The sequence below is a fragment of the Neovison vison genome, chromosome 12, assembly GCF_020171115.1.
Source record: "Neovison vison isolate M4711 chromosome 12, ASM_NN_V1, whole genome shotgun sequence".
Lineage (NCBI taxonomy): Eukaryota > Metazoa > Chordata > Mammalia > Carnivora > Mustelidae > Neogale > Neogale vison.
In genome coordinates this window covers 130306027-130330887 of record NC_058102.1, presented here as the reverse complement: position 1 = coordinate 130330887, position 24861 = coordinate 130306027, and the positions used below count along the sequence as shown (strand labels likewise).

The window sequence follows — 24861 nt, the reverse complement described above, 5'->3', positions numbered from 1 at the left end:
GAGAAGTTAAGAAAACAATCCTGGGCACCTGGGTGGCTCAGTGGTTAAAGCCTCTGCCTTCGGCTCAGGTCATGATCCCAAGGTCCTGGGATCGAGCCTCACATTGGGCTCTCTGCTCAGCAGGGAGCCTGCCTCCTCCTCCTCCTCTCACTCTCTCTCTCTCTCTCTCTTTTTTTTTTTTAAAAGATTTTATTTATTTATTTGACAGAGAGAGACCACAAGTAAGCAGAGAGGCAGGCAGAGAGAGAGAGAGAGGAGGAAGCAGGCTCCCTGCCGAGCAGAGAGCCTGATGCGGGACTCGATCCCAGGACCCTGAGATCGTGACCTGAGCCGAAGGCAGCGGCTTAACCCACTGAGCCACCCAGGTGCCCCTCTCTCTCTCTCTCTTTCTCTGCCTGCCTCTCTACCTACTTGTGATCTGTCTGTCAAATAAATAAAAATCTTTAAAAGAAAAGAAAAGAAAACAATCTTATTTATGATTTCATCAAAAAGAATAAACTACTTAGGAATAAATTTGACCAAGGATGTGAAAGACCTGCATATTGCAAACTACAAGGTATCAGTGATGGGCTCCATGCTCAGTGGGAAGTCTGCTTGAGATTCTCTCCCTTTCCCTCTGCACCTCCCCCTGCTTGTACACACTCTCTCTCTGAAATAAGTAAATCTTTTTAAAGATTTTATTTCTTTATTTGTCAGAGAGAGAGCACAAGCAGGGAGGATGGCAGACAGAGGGAGAAGCAGGCTCCCTGCTGAACAAGGACTCTAGCCCAGGACCCTGGGATCATGATCTGAGCTGAAGATGGATGCTTAACAAATTGAGTCACCCAGGCATCCCTAAAATAAATAAATCTTTTTAAAAAAAATTCTCAACATCATTGATCATCAGGGAAATGCAAGTCAGAACCATAATGAGATATCAACTCACATCTGTTAGAATGACTGTTACCAAAAAGACAAGCAATAATAAATGTTGGTGAGGATGTGGAGAAAAGGGAATCCTTGTGCACTACTAGGGGAACGTAAATCAGTGCAACCAATACAGAAAACAGTACTATGTTCCTTAAGAAATTAGAACTACCATATGATCCAGTAATTCCACTTCTGGGTATTTGTCTGAAGATAACAAAAACACTAATTCAAAAATTTTTATATACCATGGACACTGTAGAATTATTTATAATAGCCAAGTTATAGAAACAACATAAGTTCCCATAAATAGATGAATGGGTAAAGAAATTTGGTGTATACATATAAAGGAATATTTTTGGCCATAAAAGAGAACAAAAATTGCCATTTGCATTAACATGGATGGACTTTAAGGGCATTGTGCTAAGTGAATAAGTCAGACAGAGGAAAACAAATACCATATGATCTCTCTTATATGTGGAATCTAAACAAACAAACACCAAGCTTCCACAGCTAATGAATTGTTGAACACTATCATCAAAAACTAATGATGTACAATATGCTGGCTAACTGAACATAATAAATAAATAAAATCTTTAAAAATAGTTTATCATGAATAAAAAATTTTTCAAGGAATTCTTTATATAGTTTGGAAACTAATCCTTTGTCAGTTATATACATTGTAAATGTCTTCTTTCAGTTGGATGGTGTTTTGGTATCTTTTCATAAACAAAGGTTCTCAATCCTGATGTTAATTTAATTAATAATATTTTCCTTTTTTCCTTCGCATTTTTCTGCCTTAAAACCTTACCTAACCTTCAGGTGACTGTGTACTGAGCAGTACTAGATTTTACATACATAGCAGAATGGATGGAGCTTAAACACATAGTACTTAGTATTTAGCAAGAGAAGCGGGAACACGTAAGGCATACTGGGTTTCACTTTGAATCTAAAATGTGCTTAACACTGGTTCAAGATTTTCTAAGTCTCTGAAAGAGACTTTGTAAGTCTCTAAAAGAGAAATGTGATGCCAATAACATTGTGCCACTCCATCTACTGTGAAATGCATCCCAGTTTAGAGGATGTTAAAGTACCAGAAGTCTATGCTTTAGAGAATCAACAAATGGGATAGCACGTAACGCCTCTAGCGGAAATTAAAAGGCAGGCACAAAAGTATGTATTTTTGCAGGAACATATCCAAATTAAAGATACACATAAAATATTTAAATCGTTTCCTTGGGGTGGTAACAAAGAGAGTGGGAGTGGGCTATGGAGAATAGAAAAATACATGCAAACAGCCCCGTGTGCATGCGTGTATGCACACACGGAAGCCTTGCAGACAGAGAACTTCACCTAAATCTCCAGTGTATATCCATGGACCTCAGGCCTCTTTCTGATAAACATGCTTCAGGTATGTTTCCTCCTTTTCACCCGCACATGTTTACTGTTGTCATTTACTTTGCAGCGAATGATGCTGGGGACAATTCTTGCATGCGGGGGCTCCTGGAAGACATGGTCCTGGGCTTTCACCATTCAGTTCCTGGGAATCAGGACCACTACTGCCATAGCCTCCCGGAACTCGGAGATACTGGGGACAACACTGTGATCCCTGGCCAGTGATGGGTTGTGAATCCCAAACGGGCTGGAGATTATTAACAGGAAGTAGAATCAGGGGATGGAGGGTAGCTCACTTGGGGTGAGCATAGCATAATGTGCAAACTAGTCAGATCACTAAGTTATACACGTGAAACTAATATAACACTGTGTGTCAACGGTACTTCAAAAGAAAAGAGAAAGAAAGAAAAGAAAAAGGTAGAGTCAGAACAGCCATTGAAGAAAACATTTTTCTTGAATTTTCTCTCAGAGTAGCCCCAAAAAAGAAGGGGTCTGTCTATTCCAAGGGTTTCAAGGAAAGGATTTCCCCCAGCATATTTAAACAAATAAATCAGGAACTTAGTTTTCAAATCTTGATTAATAAAGGACCAGAGAACCTCCTACATCTGTTCCATTTGATAATCATCTCCCCTTGATAACACAGTACATACCTTTTGTGTCTTTCAGAAATTAAAACCTTTATTTGTGCAGTCTAAAACAAACTTGGTAACAGGTTCTACATCTTCTGGAAGTGATCATACGCCTTTGGTAGGTAGATTATTTTTTCGCTATTAAACATTGAATTGGTTGCTACTCTCCATCTTCAGTAATGAAACTTCTTGCTTTGCCTGCAGATGAACAAAGACATGGATGTAGTCAGTGACCAGATATTTTTTTCCCCTTTATCAAAAGGTAAGCATCTTTATTGTTGGAAGAAATGGTTCACACACAGAATGGGTGCTTGGTCTAGATTGACAGCTCCTTCTTTTTGTTATCCTGAGGCATTTGGAATTCTGGATGAATGCATGGCTTTTTTTTCTTTTTCAGCTAGTTTATAAAGCCAGTACATAGATATGTTGAATCCAAGAACGTTAATATGCATTTCTGATTATGGGTCACTGCTAATTGAAAGGCTAGACTGCTTCTACAGAGAGAAACCTTTCTTCTGGGTTTCCATGCAACAGAGAAGATTTTTCTGCACTGCTTACATTATAGGTAGTATTTTTCTGGAAACTTTTAAAGGTATCAACAGTTAAATAAGTGTAGAGAAATAAGATTAGATCTGTTGAGTTGTTGGAAATTCTAACCTAGGCAGTAAGTGATTTCTAAAACACTGTAATGTATTAGGAGAAGAGAGACTCTTATGATTTATCATCAAAATCTAGATGGTTGGGGCCCCTGGGTGGCTCAGTGGGTTAAAGCCTCTGCCTTCGGCTCAGGTCATGATCTCAAAGTCCTGGGATCTAGCCCTGCATTGGGCTCTCTACTTGGCGGGGAGCCTGCTTCCCTCCTCTCTCTCTCTGCCTGCCTCTCTGCCTACTTGTGATCTCTGTCTGTCAAATAAATAAATAAAACCTTTAAAAAATATATCTAGATGGTTGAATTTGGAACCTATGGTTGGGCTGACATTTTAACGAGAGAGTTTAATTAGCAGCAGCATTCCATACTCCAAAAGATTCAGTGGAGGGTTTTGCATCCAGAATTGATTTTCAACAGCCGAGCAAACCATTTTCAAAGTTCCAAACTAGGATAGATGAAACTTGATGGTCACCTGCGGTATAGCCCCCCCACCCCGGCCACCAAAACAAGCATCACTCCCTTTCCTCCGCCCTGAAAATGCCAAAGATGGTTATTTCTACCCTGTCTACTGAAAATCCTGTAGTTCATTAGTCTGCTCCTTCCCCTTATGAAATAAAAGCAAATGTAAATGCTTTTTCATGATCCATAATCTTGCAGTCCCCACAAAGCCCTATCTGGGGGGCTTTGTTAATCTGTTAACGTTAATCTGCTTTGTAGAGGAGATGTCTGTGACGGTGGCCACACCCAGCGCCTCTGGGCAAAACCCTGAAATATCTTTTACTAAATCTCTGATACAACTTCAACATACCATGTTGTTCCCTAGAAAGGTCGTGCCGGGCCGGAGGGGGGGTGGGTATTGCAGGAGAATAATCCAGTGAACAAAAGTTTCTGGTTAAGTCGATTTTAGTTAATTCAAAATTTACTAGGAATAAAATTTCTGTTTTTAATGAAGAGAAATGAATATATGAATGCCAGGAGAAAAGCCGAATTACATATGTGCTAATTCAGGGAGGTTAGTGTGTACCTGATTTATAGACAAATATCTATTCTTTCTGTAGCATGGGGGTTTACTATGATCACTATGGTGATGGACCCCAAATCGAACTCTTTAAAGTCACCATTGTTTTGGGTTCCATTTTTTAGGATATGTAAATAGAACATTAATATTTTAAGTACTTACTGAAGAGCCTCTCTGCTAGCAGGATCCTTAGTGTTGTCTCTCTCTCCCACTACGAGATTCTTCTGCAACTCACGTATGGAGAGCATTTAGTGGATGTAGGCACTACTGAAAATGTCTTCCATGTTTTAGACTTAATCGTCACAAAACCCACGGGGGCTGGCGCTCTTGTTTTCACCCGGTCTGCGGAGGAGACAGTTGGATGCAGAGAGGGTTAGCGGGCTACCAGGGTAAAACCACAAACAGGTGACACAGCAGAGTTCAAGCCCAGACAGTGTGGCCCCAGAGCCCTGGCCGGTCATCACTGGATTATGTTGGCTTGCCGCCAAGACTCATGCATGGCATATCGCCCCATTCTCAACCACACGCAAGGAAAGGGAAAATACAGGACATAAGAGAGAGGTCGTGGAGGTTGGCAGACTTCGGTTCCCATCCCAGCTCTACCCACATACTGATATTATCTCTCAAGTCCGTCCGCGGGGGGAATGGACATGGTGACCCCACCTCGTAGCTTTGTGAGGAGGATCACGTGAGATGTATGTTATATGCCTAGCTAACCCCTATTTCCTCTGAGCTATTGATCCTATTACCCCCAAGTCCCCCTAGTAAAGCCCGCAGACCTACCTTTTAGCCCACACTGCACAAGGACCATAATGTCCTCGGCAGTAGGAGGGTCTAGTGATTCAAAAGGACCGGTCTCTCCTCTGGTTCTTCAGTAATTATTTTTCTACCAACACATGTAGAAGAATAAATTGATTGTTCGTATCAAAATATGCAATAGGTATTTTGAAAACAGTGAAATAAAAGGTAAAATAGAGTCTTCAAACAATGTCCTATCAGGGGATACATCTTCTCTAAGCAGATTAAAAATGACTTTTTGTTATTTCAAGCTTGAATCCAAAAATTTCGGAAAAGAACAACAAGGAGTCACTCGTGCAATGTAGAAAAAGAGATAAATAGCTAAAAAGAGAGAGAGATTAAATATATCCTTGTTACTATAAGGGAATAAAAAATGAGGTATGATACTATCTGCAAAATTTCAAAGCAGTTTTGACACAGTAGTAATGATCCCAGGGGAGCCCAGGTAACATTATTAATTTGTTTGCTACTTAACTGTGATAAAATTTGGGATCTGAGCTGCCCATTGTGTGTGGGGCACTGACACGGATTTTATGTACTCAAGAAGACCTTTCTCACAGTCCAGTAATTAGGTGCTATTGACATTGTAATCTTTGGAAATGTTCTTAATGAGCCGCAAAGACAGAAACCTCATAGATAAAACCTCAAAGTAACACTGACCCTTTAAGTAGCTTGTCAGTAAAAGAAAGCTCAAACATAAGTATCTGAAGAGCAGAAGAAACCCAAATTTAAACCTAGATTACATTGTTTTGTTCATTCTCTGAGCTGCTGTAGGGAAGACACATCGAACAGGTGATTTATAAAAGCTTTTAAAAATAGTGGAACAATCGGAACATATTTGAAATAAGTCCAAAACCTTTCTTTGCACCCTTTGAAGCTCTGGACTTGAAAAGTATTTTTTTCTACATGTGTTTTCCACCAACTTGTAAACATAAGTACTGAGAGTGAGTTCAGTGGTCCCTGTTTCTAACACAAAAATAATTTTAAAAAGCACATAAGAAATTGGAACTTAGATAAAAGATAAAATGCAGAAGAAATCTCAAGCATAGGGTTAGCATCATTTTATATATCATTTCTAGATTTTCACTGTAATTAATGTAATTTAATGATGTTTTCAAATTCATATTCAAATGTGTATTTTATAATATTATTACATGCACTGCATATATGCATAAATGATAACATCATTTAGTGTGTAATTGATCACTATTAAAAATGTTAGAAGAATTAATCCATAAATATGAGTAAGTACCAGGACTAAGCTGATTTACTAAATATAATATATTAAGGAGTCTGTAAGTGTTGATAATATCACTGCTCCCAATTTCTCTACTATTTCCCTATTGTCACCAATTACCTATTATTCAAATGGTGTATCTCTAAGTTACTATATGGCATCCTCGTCTTTGAGATTTGGGCTGATTCTCAACCTATCCTTGGGAAATTTTCTTGCTCTTTATACCTATTTCTAGAGATATTTTCTCCTCAAACCACGAGATTTAGGAGATTAGATGGTAATGAAAGCCTAGGGTATCAGCAGCGCATCCCTTAAAACACCTTTACAAATATCGTGAATTCTCAGTAACATAGAAAAGAGTCAAGATGAACAGTTGCGTTAGAGAATTAATCACAAAAAATCAGAGGTTTGGTCTAGTGATACTTTTAAGTATTTGTGGGCAATGTTTCATTTAATAAATGCAACTAAATACACTCCTAATTGTGCCCCAGACTCGTACTGAGAGCTCTTCAAAGCATAAAGCAGGAGACAAGACTGGTTTCTGGTGTCCATTGTTATTCACGTGTTGGACCACAGGAGGAGGCCAGCAGCCTCCCGGGAACCCCTGACCAGTAATTTTGTCCCACGCCTTAGCTGCCCGGTTGCTGCCCTGTTAGTTAAGGGGTCTTATGAACCATACAAGCCGTTATGATGATAACAAAATCCTGAGAAAGGGTTTCATTAGTGCAGACACGGTGGGTGTTAATTTTTAAATTTAGGAATGGTTCTGTTACAGAAATCACAAAATGTTACAACTTATTGTAACATGTATCTATATAACATATAATCTATACATGTAACATGTATAGATTCATGCAAATTTGTGGGCATATCACATGCACACTTACTGAGCTAGAAATGACACCTATGAGTGAGAAAGGTACCACACGAATATTACTTTCAAATGGAGGAACCCCAAGTTTGGAAACTGAGGGAATCAATAAGATTAGGAAGGCAGGTATTTGCATCAGTGTGTAGAAATATCAGGGAGGGCGCTGTTGGTTGAGCATCTGTTGATCCCAGGGTCCCGTATAGGTCCCATATAGGGCTCCTTGCTCAGCAGGGAGTCTGCTTCTCCCTTACCCGCAGCCCCTCCCCCTGGCTTGCGCTCTGTCAGTGCTGGCTGTCTCTCTCTCAAATGAATAAATAAAATCTTAAAAAGAAAGAAAAGAAAGAGCAGTGGACTCCAGTCCTCAGCTAATTACGTTCCTGGTTAGGATGACTTCTTTCATGCAGTTTTCTCATCTTAAAAGAAACAAGCACATAGAAAAAAGTAAGTCATAGGGAGAAGAGTGTTGTCTGCTATTAATTTCCACACAATGTAAGTGAGAGGTGACCAAAAAAATGATAAAATAATTCTATTATTTTTGTTTCCCTATCAGTAAGAACAAATTGAGGAAAGTCTTAATTTCTTCATAGACATATCTAATGTAGAAACTATTTTAAGTTTTACTTTATAATATATCAAATATTACAGATATAGAAAACATAAAATTGCATTACACCTGGCTCTGTTAGATTTTGCCGTGCTTGATTCATAAAAGAAATAAAACAATGAAGATTGAGTTGAAGCTCCCTAGTAACTATTCCCCTCCCTCCTTCCCTTCCCAGATATAACCACTGCCCTGATTTTGTAAATTTTATATTTCTGCATGTGCACGTGTGTGCGTGCACACACACACACGTATGATGTCATTTGGCATGTTTTCAAGGATTATATAAATGATAGTAGAATGTGTAGATTCTTTTTTTCCTCATGAATGTTAGGTTTTTAAAATCTAATTACAGTACTTCGCTTTATCTTGAGTTCATTTATTTTACCCGTTTCTAAAATATTCCATTGTATGCTATCCTGCAATATATTCGTTCTCCTACAGATGGGAATTTAGAAGATTTTCAACTTGTTGCCATTGTAAACACCACCGCTATAAACATCCCTGTACATTTTCATAGTCAAAAGAGGGAGAGTTTCACTCAAGTAAATTCCTAGAAATGGAATTGCTGAATTGAAGCGTATATACCTCTTTAACTTTACTAGATGCTGTCAAACTGTGCTACTAAGCAGTTATGTTAATTTAGATTCCTACAAATAGTTTATGGGTTTGCATTGTCTCATATTCTTACTAACACTTCAGGTTCCCATACTTTTTAATTTTTGCTGATCTAATGGGTGTGAAGTTATCTCCCATTTTTTAATTTGAAATTCCCTGATGATTGAGAATAATTTTTTTGTGTGTATTAACCATTTTGGCTTCCTCTTCTGTGAATTGCTTGTTTTTAGTGGTTAACCATTTTTATATTATTTCATGGTTTTTCCTTTTCTGATTGATTAGTAGAAGTCTTTATAAATTCAGAATATTATCCCTTTGTCAGTTACATGTTTCACAAATATCTTGTCACTGTCTGTAGCATGTCTTTCAACTTTGTTTTTGATGTCTATTGTCAAACCAAAGTTTTTTAAGTTTTACTTAGTTTTGTTTTTCAGTCTTTTAATTTAATTTATGAATTTTTCTTTATTATCTATTTTAGAAAATTTTTCTCACTCTCAATTTATAAAGCTAACCCTACATTGTCTTCTAAAAATATTACAAATTTTTTCATGTGTCTGTTAGCCATTTGTATGTCTTCTTCAGAGAAGTGTCTGTTCATGTCTTCCGCCCATTTTTTGACGTGATTATTTGTTTTCTGTGGGGATATTTACCCCGAAGATACAGATGTAGTGAAAAGAAGGGCCCTGTGTAGTCCAGTGTTGATAGCAGCAATGTCCGCGATACCCAAATTGTGGAAGGAGCCAAGATAACCTTTAAGAGACAAATGGATCAAGAAGAAGTCCATATATATAATGAAATATTACTCAGCCAGGGTGCCTGGGAGGCTCAGTTGTTAAGCATCTGTCTTTGGCTCAGGTCATGATCCCAGGGTCCTGGGATCGAGCCCCATATTGGGCTCCCTCCTCGGTGGGAAGCCCGCTTCTCCCCCCCCTGCTGTATTTGCTGTGCTCCCTCTCTTGCTGTGTCTTTTTCTGTCAAATAAATAAAATCTTTTTTAAAAATATTACTTAGCCATCAGAAAGGATAAGTACCCAACATTTGTATCAACATGGGTGGAACTGGAGGAGATTATGCTGAGTGAAATAAGTCAAACAGAGAAAGACAATTATCATATGGTTTCACTTATTTGTGGAACTTAAGGAATAGCATGGAGGACATAAAGAGAAGGAAGGAGAAAATGAAAGGGGGAATCATATCTTTCGGGTAAATACCCAGGAGTGCAATGGCAGGGTCATAGGGAAGCTCTATTTTTAATTTCTTGGGGAATCTCCACACTGTTCTCCAAAGAGGCTGCACCAACTTGCATTCCCACCAACAGTGTAAGAGGGTTCCCTTTTCTCCACATCCTCTCCAACACATGTTGTTTCCTGTTTTGTTAATTTTGGCCATTCTAACTGGTGTAAGGTGATATCTCAATGTGGTTTTAATTTGAATCCCCCTGAGGGCTAATGATGATGAGCATTTTTTCATGTGTCTGATAGCCATTTGTATGTCTTGATTGGAGAAGTGTCTGTTCATATCTTCTGCCCATTTTTTGATGTGTTTGCCTGTTTCATGTGGGTTGAGTTTGAGGAGTTCATTATAGATCCTGGATATCAACCTGGGTATTTACCCAAAAGATACAGATGTCGTGAAAAGAAGGGCCATCTGTACCCCAATGTTTATAGCAGCAATGGCCACAGTCGCCAAACTATGGAAAGAACCAAGATGCCCTTCAACGGATGAATGGATAAGGAAGATGTGGTCCATATACACTATGGAGTATTATGCCTCCATCAGAAAGGATGAATACCCAACTTTTGTAGCAACATGGACGGGACTGGAAGAGATTATGCTGAGTGAAATAAGTCAAGCAGAGAGAGTCAATTATCATATGGTTTCACTTATTTATGGAGCATAACAAATAGCATGGAGGACAAGGGGCGTTAGAGAGGAGTAGGGAATTTGGGTAGATTGGAAGGGGAGGTGAACCATGAGAGACTATGGACTCTGAAAAACAATCTGAGGGGTTTGAAGTGGCGGGGGGGTGGGAGGTTGGGGTACCAGGTGGTGGGTATTATAGAGGGCACGGCTTGCATGGAGCACTGGGTGTGGTGAAAAAATAATGAATAATGTTTTTCTGAAAATAAATAAATTGTGAATAAATAAATAAATAAATAAATAAATAAATAAAAGGGGGAATCATAGGGGGAGATGAACCATGAGGGACTATGGACTCCGGGAATCAAACTGAGGGCTTTAGAGGGGAGGGGTAGGGGGATGGGTGAGCCCAGGATTGGGTAGTAAGAAGGGCACATATTGCATGGAGCACAAACAATGAATCATTGAACACTACATCAAAAACTAATGATGTATGGTGGCTAACATAGCATAATAAAAAGAAAGTATAAAAAATAAAATTAAAATATTACCAATTTGATTTTTATACTTGGGTGCTTCAAAGCAGCAGAATTTATTTTTGTAGATGGAATGATTTTGGAGCCCAGCTTTTTTGTTGCAACAGAATAGCAGATTACCCTATCACCACCATCTGCCTCCCTAACCTTGTGATTTGGAATGCCACATCTAAATGTTTATCACTGTTGAGTATGGGATTCTGTATTTTCATCTTGTTTCCAATAAATTTCTTGAACTCTACTGATGCTAATAGCTTGTCTGAAAGGCTCATCACTTAGATAATCACATCATCTATAATTTTAAAAATTTCTGTCTTCTAATCTATATACCACTTATTTTTTCTTTTCTTATTGCACTGGTTAGGATTGTCACTATGACATTGAATAGAGCAGTCGGTGGTACTCTCCTCTTGTTTCTCGCTTCATAGGACAAATCCTGAAGGGGCACTATTACAATACCATTAACTATATTCTCAATACTGTACTTTTTATCTCTGTGACTTACTGTTTCCATAACTGGAAGCCTGGTTCTCTCACTTCCTTTTACTCATTTTGTCCATTTCCCCACCTCCCTCCCCTCTGGCAACCATCAGTTTTGTTCTCTGTATTTATAGGATGGTTTGCTTTTGTCTGTTTCTTCCTTAATTTGGTTTTCAGATTCCACATGTAAATGAAATCATATTATTTATCTTTCTCTGCCTGTCTTATTTCGCTTAGCAAAATGCCTTCTAGGGCACCTGGGTGGCTCAGTGGGTTAAAGCCTCTGCCTTCAGCTCAGGTCATGATCCCAGGGTCCTGGGATCAAGCCCTGCATTGGGCTCTCTGCTCAGCAGGAAGCCTGCTTTCCCCTCTCTCTCTGCCTGCCTCTCTGCCTACTTGTGATCTCTGTCTAATAAATAAATAAATAAAATCTTTTAAAAAAAAATGCCTTCTAGCTCCATCCATATTGTCACAAATGGAAAGATCTCATTCTTTTTTATGATTGAGTGATATTCCAGTATATATATATATATATATATATATATATATATGCATACCACATTTTTAAAAAGATTTTATTTATCTGACAGAGAGACAGCGAGACAGGGAGCACAAGCAGAGGCAGTGGGAGAGGGAGAAGCAGGCTTCCCAATGAACAGGGAGCCTGATACTAGGGCTCAGTCCCTGGACTCCAGGATCATGGTCTGAGCCCAAGGCAGACGCTTAATGACTGAGCCACCCAGGTGCCCCTGTATACCATATCTTTATCCATTCACCTATCAATAGACACTTGGGTTGCTTCCATATCTTGGGTATTATAAATAATGCTGCAATAAATGGGTGCATGTATCTTTTTTACCTTTTCATTTTCTTTAGTAAAAACCTGGTAGTGGATTTACTAGATCATGTGGTAGTTCTATTTTTAATATTTTGAGGAACCAACAATTTCTGCCAACTGCGCACAAGGTTCCTTTTTCTACACATCCTCACCAATATTTATTTCTAGTCATTTTGATTTTAGCCATACTGACATGTGTGAGATATCTCATTGTTGTTTTGATTTGCATTGCCCTGAAGATTAATGATGTTGTATGTATTTTCATGTGTCAGTTGTCCATCTGTATGTCTTCTTTGGAAAAATGTGTATTCAGTTTCTTTGCCTTTTTATTTTAATTTTTTTTATTTGACAGAGATCACAAGTAGGCAGAGATCTTTGCCTATTTTTAATCAGATTTTTTTTTTTTAGTGTTCGATTGTATAAGTGCTTTATGTATTTTGGATATTAACCCCTAATTGGATATATAATTTGCCAATATCTTCTCCCATTCAGTAGGTTGCCTTTGTTTTCATTGCTAGTTTCCCTTGCTGTGCAAAAGATTTTATATTTGGTGTAGTCCCAAACTTTTATTTTTGCTCTGGTTACCCTTGCCTTAGGAGACATATCTAGAAAAATATTTCTGTGGTTTATGTCCAAAAATTATAAGCTCCATTTCTTTTATTTTAGTGTGTATATTTATGTATATGTGTATATTTTTGTGTATGTATGTTAAAAATTATTTCAATAATTTCTTTAGTGAAGCCCTATTGATGGTAAATTCTGTTTTCCTAAATTTTCACCTCACTCTTGATGATAGTTGAGAGAGATACGAAATTCTAAGTTGACAATTGTGTTTTCCTTCACATTTTGTTATTTATACTGTTGCCTTTGAAGCTTTACTCAGGGTTACGTGAAGTCTGTTTTCAATTTGTCAATCATTTGTGATCATTTTATGTTTTCTTCCTGGAAGCATCTATTTATTTATTTTTAAAGATTTTATTTACTTATTTGACAGTGAGCAAGAGAGAGCACAAGCAGGGGGAGCAGTAGTCAGAAGGAGGGGGAGAAGCAGGTTCCCCATGGTGCAGGAAGCCCAACACAGGGTTCCATCCCAGGACCCCGGGATCGTGACCTGAGTAGAAGGCAGATGCTTAACCAACTAAATCAACTAAGTCCTTATTTATTTACTTTTAAAGATTTATTTATTTATTTTAGAGAGAAAAAGAGAGAGTGGGGAAGGGGCGAAGGAGAGGGAGAGAAGATGAAGCGGACTCTGCACTGACTGCAGAGCCTGACATGGGACTCAATCTTAAAACCCTGAGATCATGACCTGAGCTGATACCAAGAGTTGGATGCTTAACTGACTATGCCACCCAGGTGCCCTTTTTATGGTGGCTTTTCAAGTTTAGTCTTTATTCTTGGTGGTGTGTAGTTTTACTACAGTACACTGAATGGTGTATTTATTTATTTTTCTCTCTTTTTTTTAAATTAACATATAAATGTATTACTTGTTTCAGGAATATGGGTCTGTGACTTGTCAGTCTTATATAATTCCCAGTGCTCACCACAACGTATACCCTTCCCATCACCCCGTTACCCCATCCCCCAACTCTCTCCCCTCCAGCAGCCCTCAGTTTGTTTCTCATGGTTGAGAGTCTCTTATGGTTTGTCTCCCTCTCTGGTTTCCTCTTGTTTCATTTTTTCCCCTCTTTTTCTGTGCTCCTCTGCCTTGTTTCTTAAATTCCACATATCAGTGAGATTGTATGATGATTGTCTTTCTCTGACTGACTGACTTCACTTAGCATAGTACCCTCTAGTTCCAACTATGTCGTTGCAAATGGCTTACCAGTATTCAGAGTACAATCTGAACCTGATGGTTTGTATCTTTCTTTATGTCTAGACATTTCTCAGCTACTATCTTTTCAAATATTGTTTATACAACCTTCTCTACATTATTTTCTTTGAAAGCACCTATCTCTCCTTTATGGATCTAATTTAAACTAACTAACTTTCTAACTTTTACATTTATTTCTCTATTGTGCATATGAATGGATTCCTTAGTACCACCCTTATAATTTGCTAATTTTCTCTTCAAGTTTTGTGCACAATTTGTCCCATGTTTTAGTGTCTCATTTTTGTGACTTTTAAAATTGGTCCTTTTTTCAAAGCCACTGGTTCTTATTTTATTCTGGCCTGGTTTGTGTCACAATGTGTTTTTTTTTATGCATACTATCAATTATTTCTTTGATACACACACATATTTCAATGTTTTGGTCAGATTATTTTTATCAACTAAAATTTACCTGGAGTGAATTCATGTTCTCATAACTTACCTTGCTATTGTCTTTACAAGCACTCTGCTCCTTTGTGTGTTTTGGAACTTCGGTTTTCAGGCTTATTTTCTTTCTTCCTTTCTTTCTCTCTCTCTCTCTCTCAAATAAATAAATAAAAATAAAAGGAAGTAAACCCTATCCCCTATTTCACCTATCCCCCCTCCCCTCCCCTCTGGTAACCATCAGTTTATTCTGTATATTTAAGAGTCTGTTTCTTGGTTTGTCTTTTTTTTTCCCCCTCCCTTTGCTCCTTTGTTTTCTTTCTTAAGTATCAGGGGCATCTGGCTGGCTCAGAATATAGAGCCTGTGACTCTTGATCTCACGTCATGAGTTTGGGCCCCACATTGGGTGGAGAGCTTACATTTAAAAACAGGTTAAGGGGTGCCTGGGTGGCTCAGTGGGTTAAAGCCTCTGCCTTCGGCTCGGGTCGTGATCTCAGGGTCCTGGGATCGAGCCCCACGTTGGGCTCTCTGCTCAGTGGGGAGCCTGCTTCCTCCTCTCTCTCTGCCTGCCTGCCTACTTGTGATCTCTATCTGTCAAATAAATAAATAAAGTCTTTAAAAAAATAAATAAAAATAAAAATAAAAACAGGTTAAAAAAAAAAACAACAAACCCTCCTCCACATATGAGTGAGATCATATGCTATTTATCTTTGACTTATTTCACTTGACATTTTACTCTCTAGCTCCAACCATGTTGTTGTAGATGGCAAGATTTCATTCTTTTGACGGCTCAGTAGTATTCCATTATACACCTACCACCTCCTCTTTATCCGTTCATCAGTCAGTGACACTTGGGCTGCTTCCACTGTTTGCCTATTATAAATAACTCTGCAGTAAACATAGGGGTGCCGGTATCCTTTTGAATTCGTGCTTTTGTATTTCTGGGATAAACACGCAGTAGTGCAGTTACTGGATCATATGCTAGTTCTATTTTTTAACTTTTGAGGAAACTCTATACTGTTTTCCACAATGGCTGCACCCATCTGCATTGCTACCAAGAGAGTAGGAGAGTTCGTTCCCCTTTCTCCACATCCTTACCACCGCCTGTCGTTTCTTGTGTTGTTAATTTTAGCCATTTTGACAGGTGTGAGGTGGTATGTCATTATAGTTTTGATTTGCATTTCCCTGATAATCAGTTAAGTTGAGCATCTTTTCATGTGTTTGTGGGCCATCTGTATGTCTTTGGAGAAATGTCTGTTCATGTCTTCTGCCCATTTTTAAATTTTTTTTGGTGGGGGGATGTTGAGTTGAATTAGGTCTTTATGTCTTTTGGCTACTAACCCTTTATTAGATATGTCATTTGCATCAATGACATGATATTGTCATTTCCCCCATTCCTGAGGTTGCCTTTTAGTTTTCTTGATTGTTTCCTGTGCTGGGAAGAGACTTTTTATTTTGGTGTGGCCCCAATAGTTTATTTTTGCTTGTTTCCTTTGCCTCAGGAGGCATATCTAGAAAGATGTTGCTATGGCCAATGTCATAGAAATTATTGCCTGAGCTCTTTTCTAGGATTTTTATGGTTTCAGGTCTCACATTTAGGTCTTTAATCCTATTTAAGCTTCTTCTTGTGTATGGCGAAAGAAAGTGGCCCAGTTTCATTCTTTTGCATGTGGCTGTCCAGTTTTCCCAACACCATTTGTTGAAGAGTCTTTTTCCCACTGAATAGCCTTTCCTGCTTTGTTGAAGATTAATTGATCATATAGCTGTGGATTTATTTCTGGGTTTCCTGTTCCGTTCCATTGATCTCTGTGTCTATTTTTATGCCAGCATCATACAGTTTTAATTATTACCATTATGTAATATAACTTAAAAATCTGAAATTATGATACCTCCAGTTTTCTTTTCCTTTCTCAAGATTTCTTTGGCCATTTGAGGTCTTTTGTGGTTCCCTGTAATTTTTAGAATTGTTTGGGAATACCTGGGTGGCTCAGTCAGTTAAGCGTCTGCCTTCAGCTCAGGTCACAATCCCAGGGTCCTGGGATTGAGTCCCACATAGGGTTCCTTGCTAGGGGAGTCTGCTTCTCCTTCTGACTGCCACTCCCTCTGCTTGTGCTTGCTCATTCTCTGTGACAACTAAATAAATAAAAATGTTTAAGAAGTTTAGAATTGTGTGTTCTAGTTCTATGAAAAATCCTACTGGTATTTTGGTAGGAATTGCATTAAATCCCACTTTACGTTTCTTTGTCATAGCAGCCATAGGACGCTAACACAGAAGGGCAACTTAATAACTTCCATGATGTCCACAATAAATAGACGGACAGTTACTATCCCAAATGAGTTCAGTGGCCTTATGTTTCCACTTTACTTTATGTGTTATTTATGTGTTTATTTACTTTACATGTACTTTACGTTTACTTGACCATCAAGGAGACATTTCCCCTTGATTGATTAAAAAGTTACTTCTTCCAAACTTCAAAGCACATCCTAGTATTAAGGAATCAAATGCGAAAAGACCTGTGAATAAATTGTGTATCAATTCGCCTGACGCTTTCCTGGCTGTCAGTAAGTGATCAAGGAATGTGTAATAGAAGTTTATTTTTTATTTTTTAAAAAGATTTTATTTGTTTATTTGACAGAGATCACAAGTAGGCAGAGAGACAGGCAGAGAGAGGAGGAAAGAGGCTCCTTGCTGAGCAGAGAGCCTGATACGGGGCTTGATCCCAGGACCCTGGGATCATGACCTGAGCCAAAGGCAGAGGCTTAACCCACTGAGCCACCCAGGTGTCCCAGGAATACGTAATAGAAGTTAATCTGAAATTGATACCACTCAGACTTCTACTGTTATGAACTTCAGTTACTAACTCACAGAATCCCAATTTGTCCTCAGACTAAAGGATCCCATCAAGTCCTGATGCCCTCTTCCTATAAACCTGTCCATACCTCCTTTTCTTACTATTGCCTCTTCAAGCAAGCGCCTTCTGGTCCTCTACCTCAACCATTATCTTCCAGAGAGCAATGAGAACCTGCTCTCTCCCCTTCTCTGTCCTTTTCTCTCCTTCTCCAGGTCACTCCCCTTGTCTTCTGGCTTCATACATCACTGACACAGCTCTTACCCAGGTCCTCAGAATCATTCAAATGTGAAAATGGTTTCCACTTCTCTTACTTGACTGCACCCCCGCATGCACACACAGTCAGCGTGCTGTTACTAATGAGCCTCCCAAAAGTCTTAAGATGTTCTCCAAGTCACCAACCTGTTCTCATTCTCCTCCTACTTCCCAGAGCATCCTTCTCAGCCTCTCCTGGTTACCCAATTCTGCCTATGCTCTGAGTATTACATGTTGGAGTCACTAAAGATTTTGTTTTTGGTTTACTTTTGCCTACTTTGTTTTCCCCTGCTTGATCCTTCAGTAGATATCTAGGGTTTTCAAGATTAAATCAGGTTTTTCAGTTTAGCATATAAGACCTTTTATAATAGCTGCCTCTCCCCTACTTGGGCTCTATAATCTAGTCATAACAAACGACTTGCTGTTCCCTCCTATTTCATGCTATTCTTGCCTCTGTGCCTTTATATATGCCTTCACCTAGGTGGCAGGTCTTTTGCCTGGTCTAGCTGCACTCATCCGCCATGGCTAGTTGGCCGTCGATGGCCTCATGCTGGCTCTCTGCTGGGGCAACAGGGTAACCAGATCTTGCATTTGCCATCACTGAACAAGCAAACCCAGTCTTGTGATCATGGCGGTCTCGGGTTCTCAAGAGCAGCAAAAGAGAGCAAGTTCCAATGCACGGGGCTATTTAAGTCTCTGTTGGCGCCATAGTTGCTCCTGTCCCATTAGTCAAAGCAAATGGGATGACAAAGACCAGAGTCAATGTCAGGGAACTGCAAAGACCATGGCAAAGGCCATGGACACACAGGGAGCCATACTGCTTACCTTTCTGGTTTTCACCTTCTCTTTGATGCTCCATCCATTAATCCACTGCACAGATGTTATGAACACCCACCATAAGCAAAGCCCTGGGCTAGGCACTCAGAATGCAGCGTCTCCTTAGTGTTTGGAATTTGTACTCTAAGACCAACATTGAAAGACTAGGACATACAATAAAAGAAATACCAGGAGTTAAGGCTGCTTGGCTAGGTAGGCTGGGCCTGAGAACACCTCTCTGCGCTCCTTAGCATATCACAGAAATTGCTACCTCGTTACTCAGAATTTTCTATTTATAGCTTTCCCCCAGCAAAAGGAGGAGTAAGGCTTGGAGGAAGTTGATCAAAAGACACAAACTCCAGTTATGAGATAAAAAACCACTGGGGATGTAATGAACAGAATGAACAGAATGACACCACTGTGCCCTATATTTGAAAGCTGTTAAGAGAGTACATCTTAAAAGTTCTCATCACAAGGAGAAGAACTTTGAAAAAAAAAAAAAAATCTCTACGAGGTGATGGATGTTAGCTAAATTTACTGTGGTACTCATTTTTACGATATATCTAAGTCAAGTCCCAATGCCATCCACCATAAATTTACATGGTGCCATCTGTCAATTACAGCCCAAAAATTCTGGGGGGAAAGGATAACCCAAAGCCAAAATACAGACCCATGATGTAAAATCTTTTTGGTGGGTAGATTTAAAAACTATCATTGAAGATTTACTAAATTTTCTTGGTAACCTATAAATTTAAGCAGGAAATTGTGTAAAAATAGCATTTCCACAAAAGACCCAAACTCCGGAGGTGGGAGAGAAAAACGGTTAACATTTTCATCCTTAGGCTCCCAGCTGTGTTGCCCGTTCGTGGGAATAAATAGCTGTTTGGAACCTCAGATTCCTACTTGCGCAAATTACATAGACCAAAAGTCCAAATGAAAACCACTTTAAAAATAACCACCTAAAGCTGCCCTATTACAACTATTTATTTTTCTCTTGGATTAGGACAGATTGCGTGGGCAGCCTAGTCTTTCATAAAGAGGGGGGTGGGGAACAGAGTTGGGTCTTCATTTTCTCACAAAAGGCACAATGGCCAGCGCATCTGTGAACATTGCATAATTTGTTATGTTCTACAAAGAGGTGGGTTTTTGTTATACACATACCAAAGCTATTTGGTACTGTTGCACCAATGATCTCTATTCAGGTCCAGAAAAGAAATTGGCCTCCGAAGAGTGAAAGGAGAGTAAATTTTTCTTTAAAAATTAGATACAGATTATCACTTCCAAATGCAGGAGGGAATTTTACAAGGGACGGTGCACTGATTAGCTTTCCAATGGACATCCAGTCCTTTATGAAACACATACTAGCGGTGGTCAACTGTGACCAATGTGGTTGATTACTCTCCAAAAGAGCTGAACTGAGATTACCCATCTAATCTAATTGAGAAATGTTGGGTGAACTTGAACTGTTTCATGGACATGAATGACCAGAGAATTTATTTGATAAGACATTAAAAGCTGAATATGGTAACTCTCTCTTTGAAGGTTTGATACAGTCATCCCTTTAGCTCATTTGCATGTCTTTCATATTTTTTTTGTGAGTTCTCTTCTGGTGATTACACGAGCAGCCTAAATGAGAAAGAGGAAGAAACATTTCTGTGCAACCTCATTATGAAAGAATTAGAAAGCTTACCTGGTGTCTTTATTTGGCTTTACGCTTTAAAAAGTGACTCCAGCTTTTAAGAACAGTAATTAAATTGTGGAAAACTTAATAAATCCATGGGTATCTCATGTGATATCCCTAAATGTTTCTTAAATAGTCTCCTGATTGTATTCATTAAGATAAAAAAAGATGTCAGGAAGCTGGCCTGTTATTTACCAACCTCCTTTGCGTTTTGTTGTGCAAAACTGGGGCAGGGGGAAAGACTGTTAGGGACATCGCAGTGAAACATTTATGGTAACTTTATCGACGTATGGCACACAGGTGGCATTAGATAATAAAACACTTTCTCTTCATATATCTGCTAAATTTAAGATAAATTTTGCTGTGTTCTCAATGACCTATGGTATAAGTTGGACATGCGCATTTTTTTTACTGTATTTAAATAGGACATTTTAAAAACTCCTCATGGCAACTCAAAGATAGAAACTCTGAGTATAAATTACAAAATCGCACTTCACGTTACTAGTGACTCTTTAAATGGAATTTTTCATTGAAACTTTGTCATTAAAATAAGAAGGCCTTTTGGCTGTGCCCATACAAGCATAAGAAATTGTATATGTTTGTGATACTGAATGACTCTTGCCCATATGCTGCACTGCAAAGCTACATGAATGAGGCATTTACCAAATCAGGCCCACCACATTAAACAGAAAAACAATCTTTATTCATGGTAACTTATCAGTTTCAATTAATCAACCTTAACAATGGAAATTCTGATGTGTTCAAGCAACTTGAAAGCAATAGGTCATCTCCAGGGCAGCCATGTTGTGTCTTTGTGCCCAAGGTTTCAAACAAAGCAACATCTCCAATAAATATACATACATATACATACATACATGTGCATATATATACATACCAATGGCTGTCTACAGCTATGCCGTGTTATGCCGATAAGCATGCATGTGTATTGCCTATGATTTTTATCATAGTAAATGTCATTGTTTTCCTTCAAAGTATGACTTTTTTGAGCTCTGCAAGTTTAAACAAAAGGAAAGAAATTTCCATTGGATGACCATCCTTTCAGTTTCTGTGCTGCCATGTGAATAGCATTGTGCAAACCATTCCAATGGTTTTGAAAAGGGGTAACCATTGGTTTGATTTGGTTACACGGTTTCGTAAAGAGCTCCCTCCCACTGCCTTAGGGTCTGTGAAAGGTCTGTGACCTGTTTAGAACTGCCAAGTGAAATGTCATGTCGCCCCTCCCAAATGGGAGTATCTGCATTCATTTGATCAGTATAAAAAATGATTGGGGATGGCGAGATCAGTGCTTTTGAATTGCAATTTATAGCAGTTTACAAAAATGCACATTGTTGGAAAAGAAAACATGGAAGTGTTTCTTTCTAAATTGCATTACCTGTGAAATGTCATTAGTCTTTTAAGGATATTTACATCCCTTTTTTTGATTATTTAGGAGACTTATTCCAACTGAAGAAAATCACAATTTTATTCCATTATGATTTTTAAACGTGTCTTTTGGTTTTGATGGCAGCATTTAAAGAAAACAGCATTTCTGAGCTCTTAGGGTAAATGCCATTCGTTGTCAGTTCCATTTATTAATTCTCCCAAGATAGTCTTTGCATTTGCAGACGTTTCCTGATTACCTTTCCCAGGTTACAGAGGAGATCCGTTTGTTGGCAAATGTCTTGTCTGCTGATTTCCAATAGTGAGTCTGAAACTCTGGGCATACTCACTCTACCAGGTGTCCATTACTCCTTCAATGGTATCCTAGGTAGATGTCTTTGCCAGATGAATACTTTCTGAATTATGGCGCCCCTAGATTCATCTACATGTATGCCCAGTTTCAGCAAAGGAAATGTTATTTCTTTTCGTTAAATGTGAAAAAAGAATATACGAACTTTAACCAAAAGGTTAAGGTAGGCTTTTCAAGTTCACAGAGGCTTACAGCAGCCACTTGAGTCTCTGGGGTGCAGAAAACACCTTCTATACATCCCTAGGAATCTTGAAAGTTCCATCTCTTCGCCTTAAGCAAGTGGGTGGATTTGGAGGTTATTTTGAAGAATTCTGCTTTCCCTCTGAAAAGTTACCTTGGGAAAAGGGCCTCAGAATTTCCGCGGCTGATACTTGACTCAAAAAAGGAAAGGCCCTGTTTCAGAAAAGACTTGACCCAGATAGACTCCCTAGCACTCCACTTTGAACCTCCCAACCATTGAAAGGCGAGGTTGTCACGTTTTTATCTTTGTTCATGTTAAGCCCTGGAATGACAGCCTGTCTCTGTGTCTCCCTCTCCCACTGCCCCTGCTCTAAGTGTCCACATTGACACCTACCGGTGACCACAGGCTGCAATTCTTTGTTGCCTTGTCCACGCTCCCGGCTTTCACTGGGATTAGCTCGGGGGCCTTTGTTCCCCTTCAAAGCGGGAACATCACATCCCATGTTGTGGCTTTCCTGTCTCAGACCCCCAACGCTTTCCTCACAATTTACACACCAGGTAAATGTCCCTCCCTACAGAGCAGAGAGCCCAGCCCGAGTTGGGGAGGGGGAGCCTCCCTTCTCCCCAACTTCAGAACCCCTCCCTGACAATAGGGTTTCCTTTCCTTCCTTCTCAGGCAGAGTTTCTTTTCATAGGGAGGAAAGACAGAACATGCAAATGGGAGTTTAAATCTTAGATCCTTGGGCCCAAGCACAAGACAAACCCTGCCTTTTAAAATTCTCTTATAATTGCTCCTAATTCTAGGAAAGGGACCCTCAGCAGAAGGTCATTTACTGGCCTTGGTCACAGGCTCCTAAGACCATTTCCACAGTCTAGGGCAGCAGGAAAACCGTCTCAGAGGAAAACTTGGCTGACACAAGCTGTTTTTTTTTTCAAGAGAATATTAAATTGTTTATTGATTACACATGATAATGGATGATACACAAGCTTTAATCCCATCTATAATTTTATCTGATACCATAATTCAATTTAGATATATTGCATAGGATGTGCCAACAATCATATTAATAACCAAATAAACTCCAGGACTTTGCTTGGGTGACCTTTTAATGGTGAACTCCAGGTCACAACACATTAACTGTCAGTTCAACTACACCAAGGTTTGTGGAGACAATGGCTTCTGTGCCCAAGCAGGTTGCAAATAAATTTCGAATGGAACCTGGCATCACCCTGAAGGAATTCTAACTTCACACTGTTGGGGTAGTATACCAAGATGACACAAGCTGTTTTGAAGGCCAGGGAGCACCTGACCGCCTGACCTCCCCTTCCCCCACCCCCACCCCCTCCTTCAGATCACTGAAGGGGCCCCCAGCTGGGAAGACCCACTATGCACGATGCAAAGCGCTCTGCTGGATGAGTGGGAAGTAGTTTGTGTACAGCAAGTAAAACAAAATTCACATCTATTCCTTTTGCCACATTTTTAGGGAGGTTGTCAGACACGCCTGAGGAAGAGCCTTTGGAGAAGCCCTTGATACCCCAAAACACCCCGGTGAACGATATGGACGCTGCTGAGTAAGGGGACCCGGCCTTGGGCTGCACCGAGCAGGACCACAGAGCGGGCCCTCCAGCTCCCAGTGGAAGGCCTGCTTCCCGGACGTGTGATACTACTTCCCGGCGTCTCCCCGTCTCCCCCGAGAATGCAGACTCACTCGCGAGGTGCGAGGTTCGAGGTTCGAGGTGCGCCCAGCGGGAGCACCTTTCCAAGCTCCTCATCTCCTTGCTCATGCTGGGGGAGACAGCGGGACCCACACGGACTCCGAGGGACTGCAAATCCCCGGGGGGCGCTTTCCTGGGCTCAGCAGTGTGCCCCAAAGCCTTAGGGTGGGGAGGGACAGACTTCAATTAAAATGTGTGGGGCACTAAACTTCCACTCCTCCTCTTCTCCATCTCGTGTGTCTCTGAAACACAAAGGCAAGCTGATTTGCTGCCTCCTGGCCCACCAACTCACCCCCATGAAGGGAAGCCTTAACGCCTGCTCCAAGGGGATTTTAAAGTTCCTCTAGCACGGTCCCCTCTTATTTCCGGTCGGTCCTGGGCTCTTAGCCTTCTCTTAAAAGCTGTAAACAATTCTCCGGGAAGGGAGAAACCCCTTAAAAGTTCTGCTTCCCTGTAAGTATCGGGGCCAAGATTCACGCACGTACTGTTCTTTCCAGAATGTCAGGTACCGTTGGCTGAAAGGCCAGTTAGCTTTCTCACGTGCGCCCTGTCCAGCCGCGTCCTTTCGGTTCCCCTAACTACAAGTTAGGCCCCGCCTGCAGCCGCGGTTTCAAGAAACGCAGACTCTGGAGGACACGTTTCTAAAGCGATTTATTAAGTCTCAAGAAATACATTTACGGTAGCTGTCCCATAAAGCTGACCTACTCCGGTGTGAAACAACGCTGGAGAGGCGATTTATTTGTGCGTAAAAGGCACCAGCTTTAACAGGAGAGAGACGCGTTAGGTTCAGCGCAAGTACATGGGGTGGCGTGGCGCTGGAGAGCATTATTCGAGCTTCGTCTACTGTGCACTATACGCCACCGTCTCCAAAGGAGTGTTGCCCTAGAAACTTGTTTTAAATCTGCTGCTATATATCAACACCTC

The 24861-nt window shown here is 39.9% G+C and overlaps 1 protein-coding gene across 1 annotated transcript in view; it reads left to right on the top strand.

The window, feature by feature from the left end:
• The window catches only part of C12H10orf67 (chromosome 12 C10orf67 homolog), a 148510-nt gene extending 124379 nt beyond the window's left edge, over positions 1 to 24131 (top strand). Inside the window, exons 15-17 of the mRNA XM_044228015.1 lie at positions 2968 to 3048; positions 3135 to 3192; positions 23706 to 24131. Coding sequence (XP_044083950.1) covers positions 2968 to 3048; positions 3135 to 3192; positions 23706 to 23797 — 231 coding nt within the window. The 3' untranslated portion in view covers positions 23798 to 24131. The remainder of the gene's footprint in view (positions 1 to 2967; positions 3049 to 3134; positions 3193 to 23705) is intronic.
• Positions 24132 to 24861: the final 730 nt, after the last annotated feature.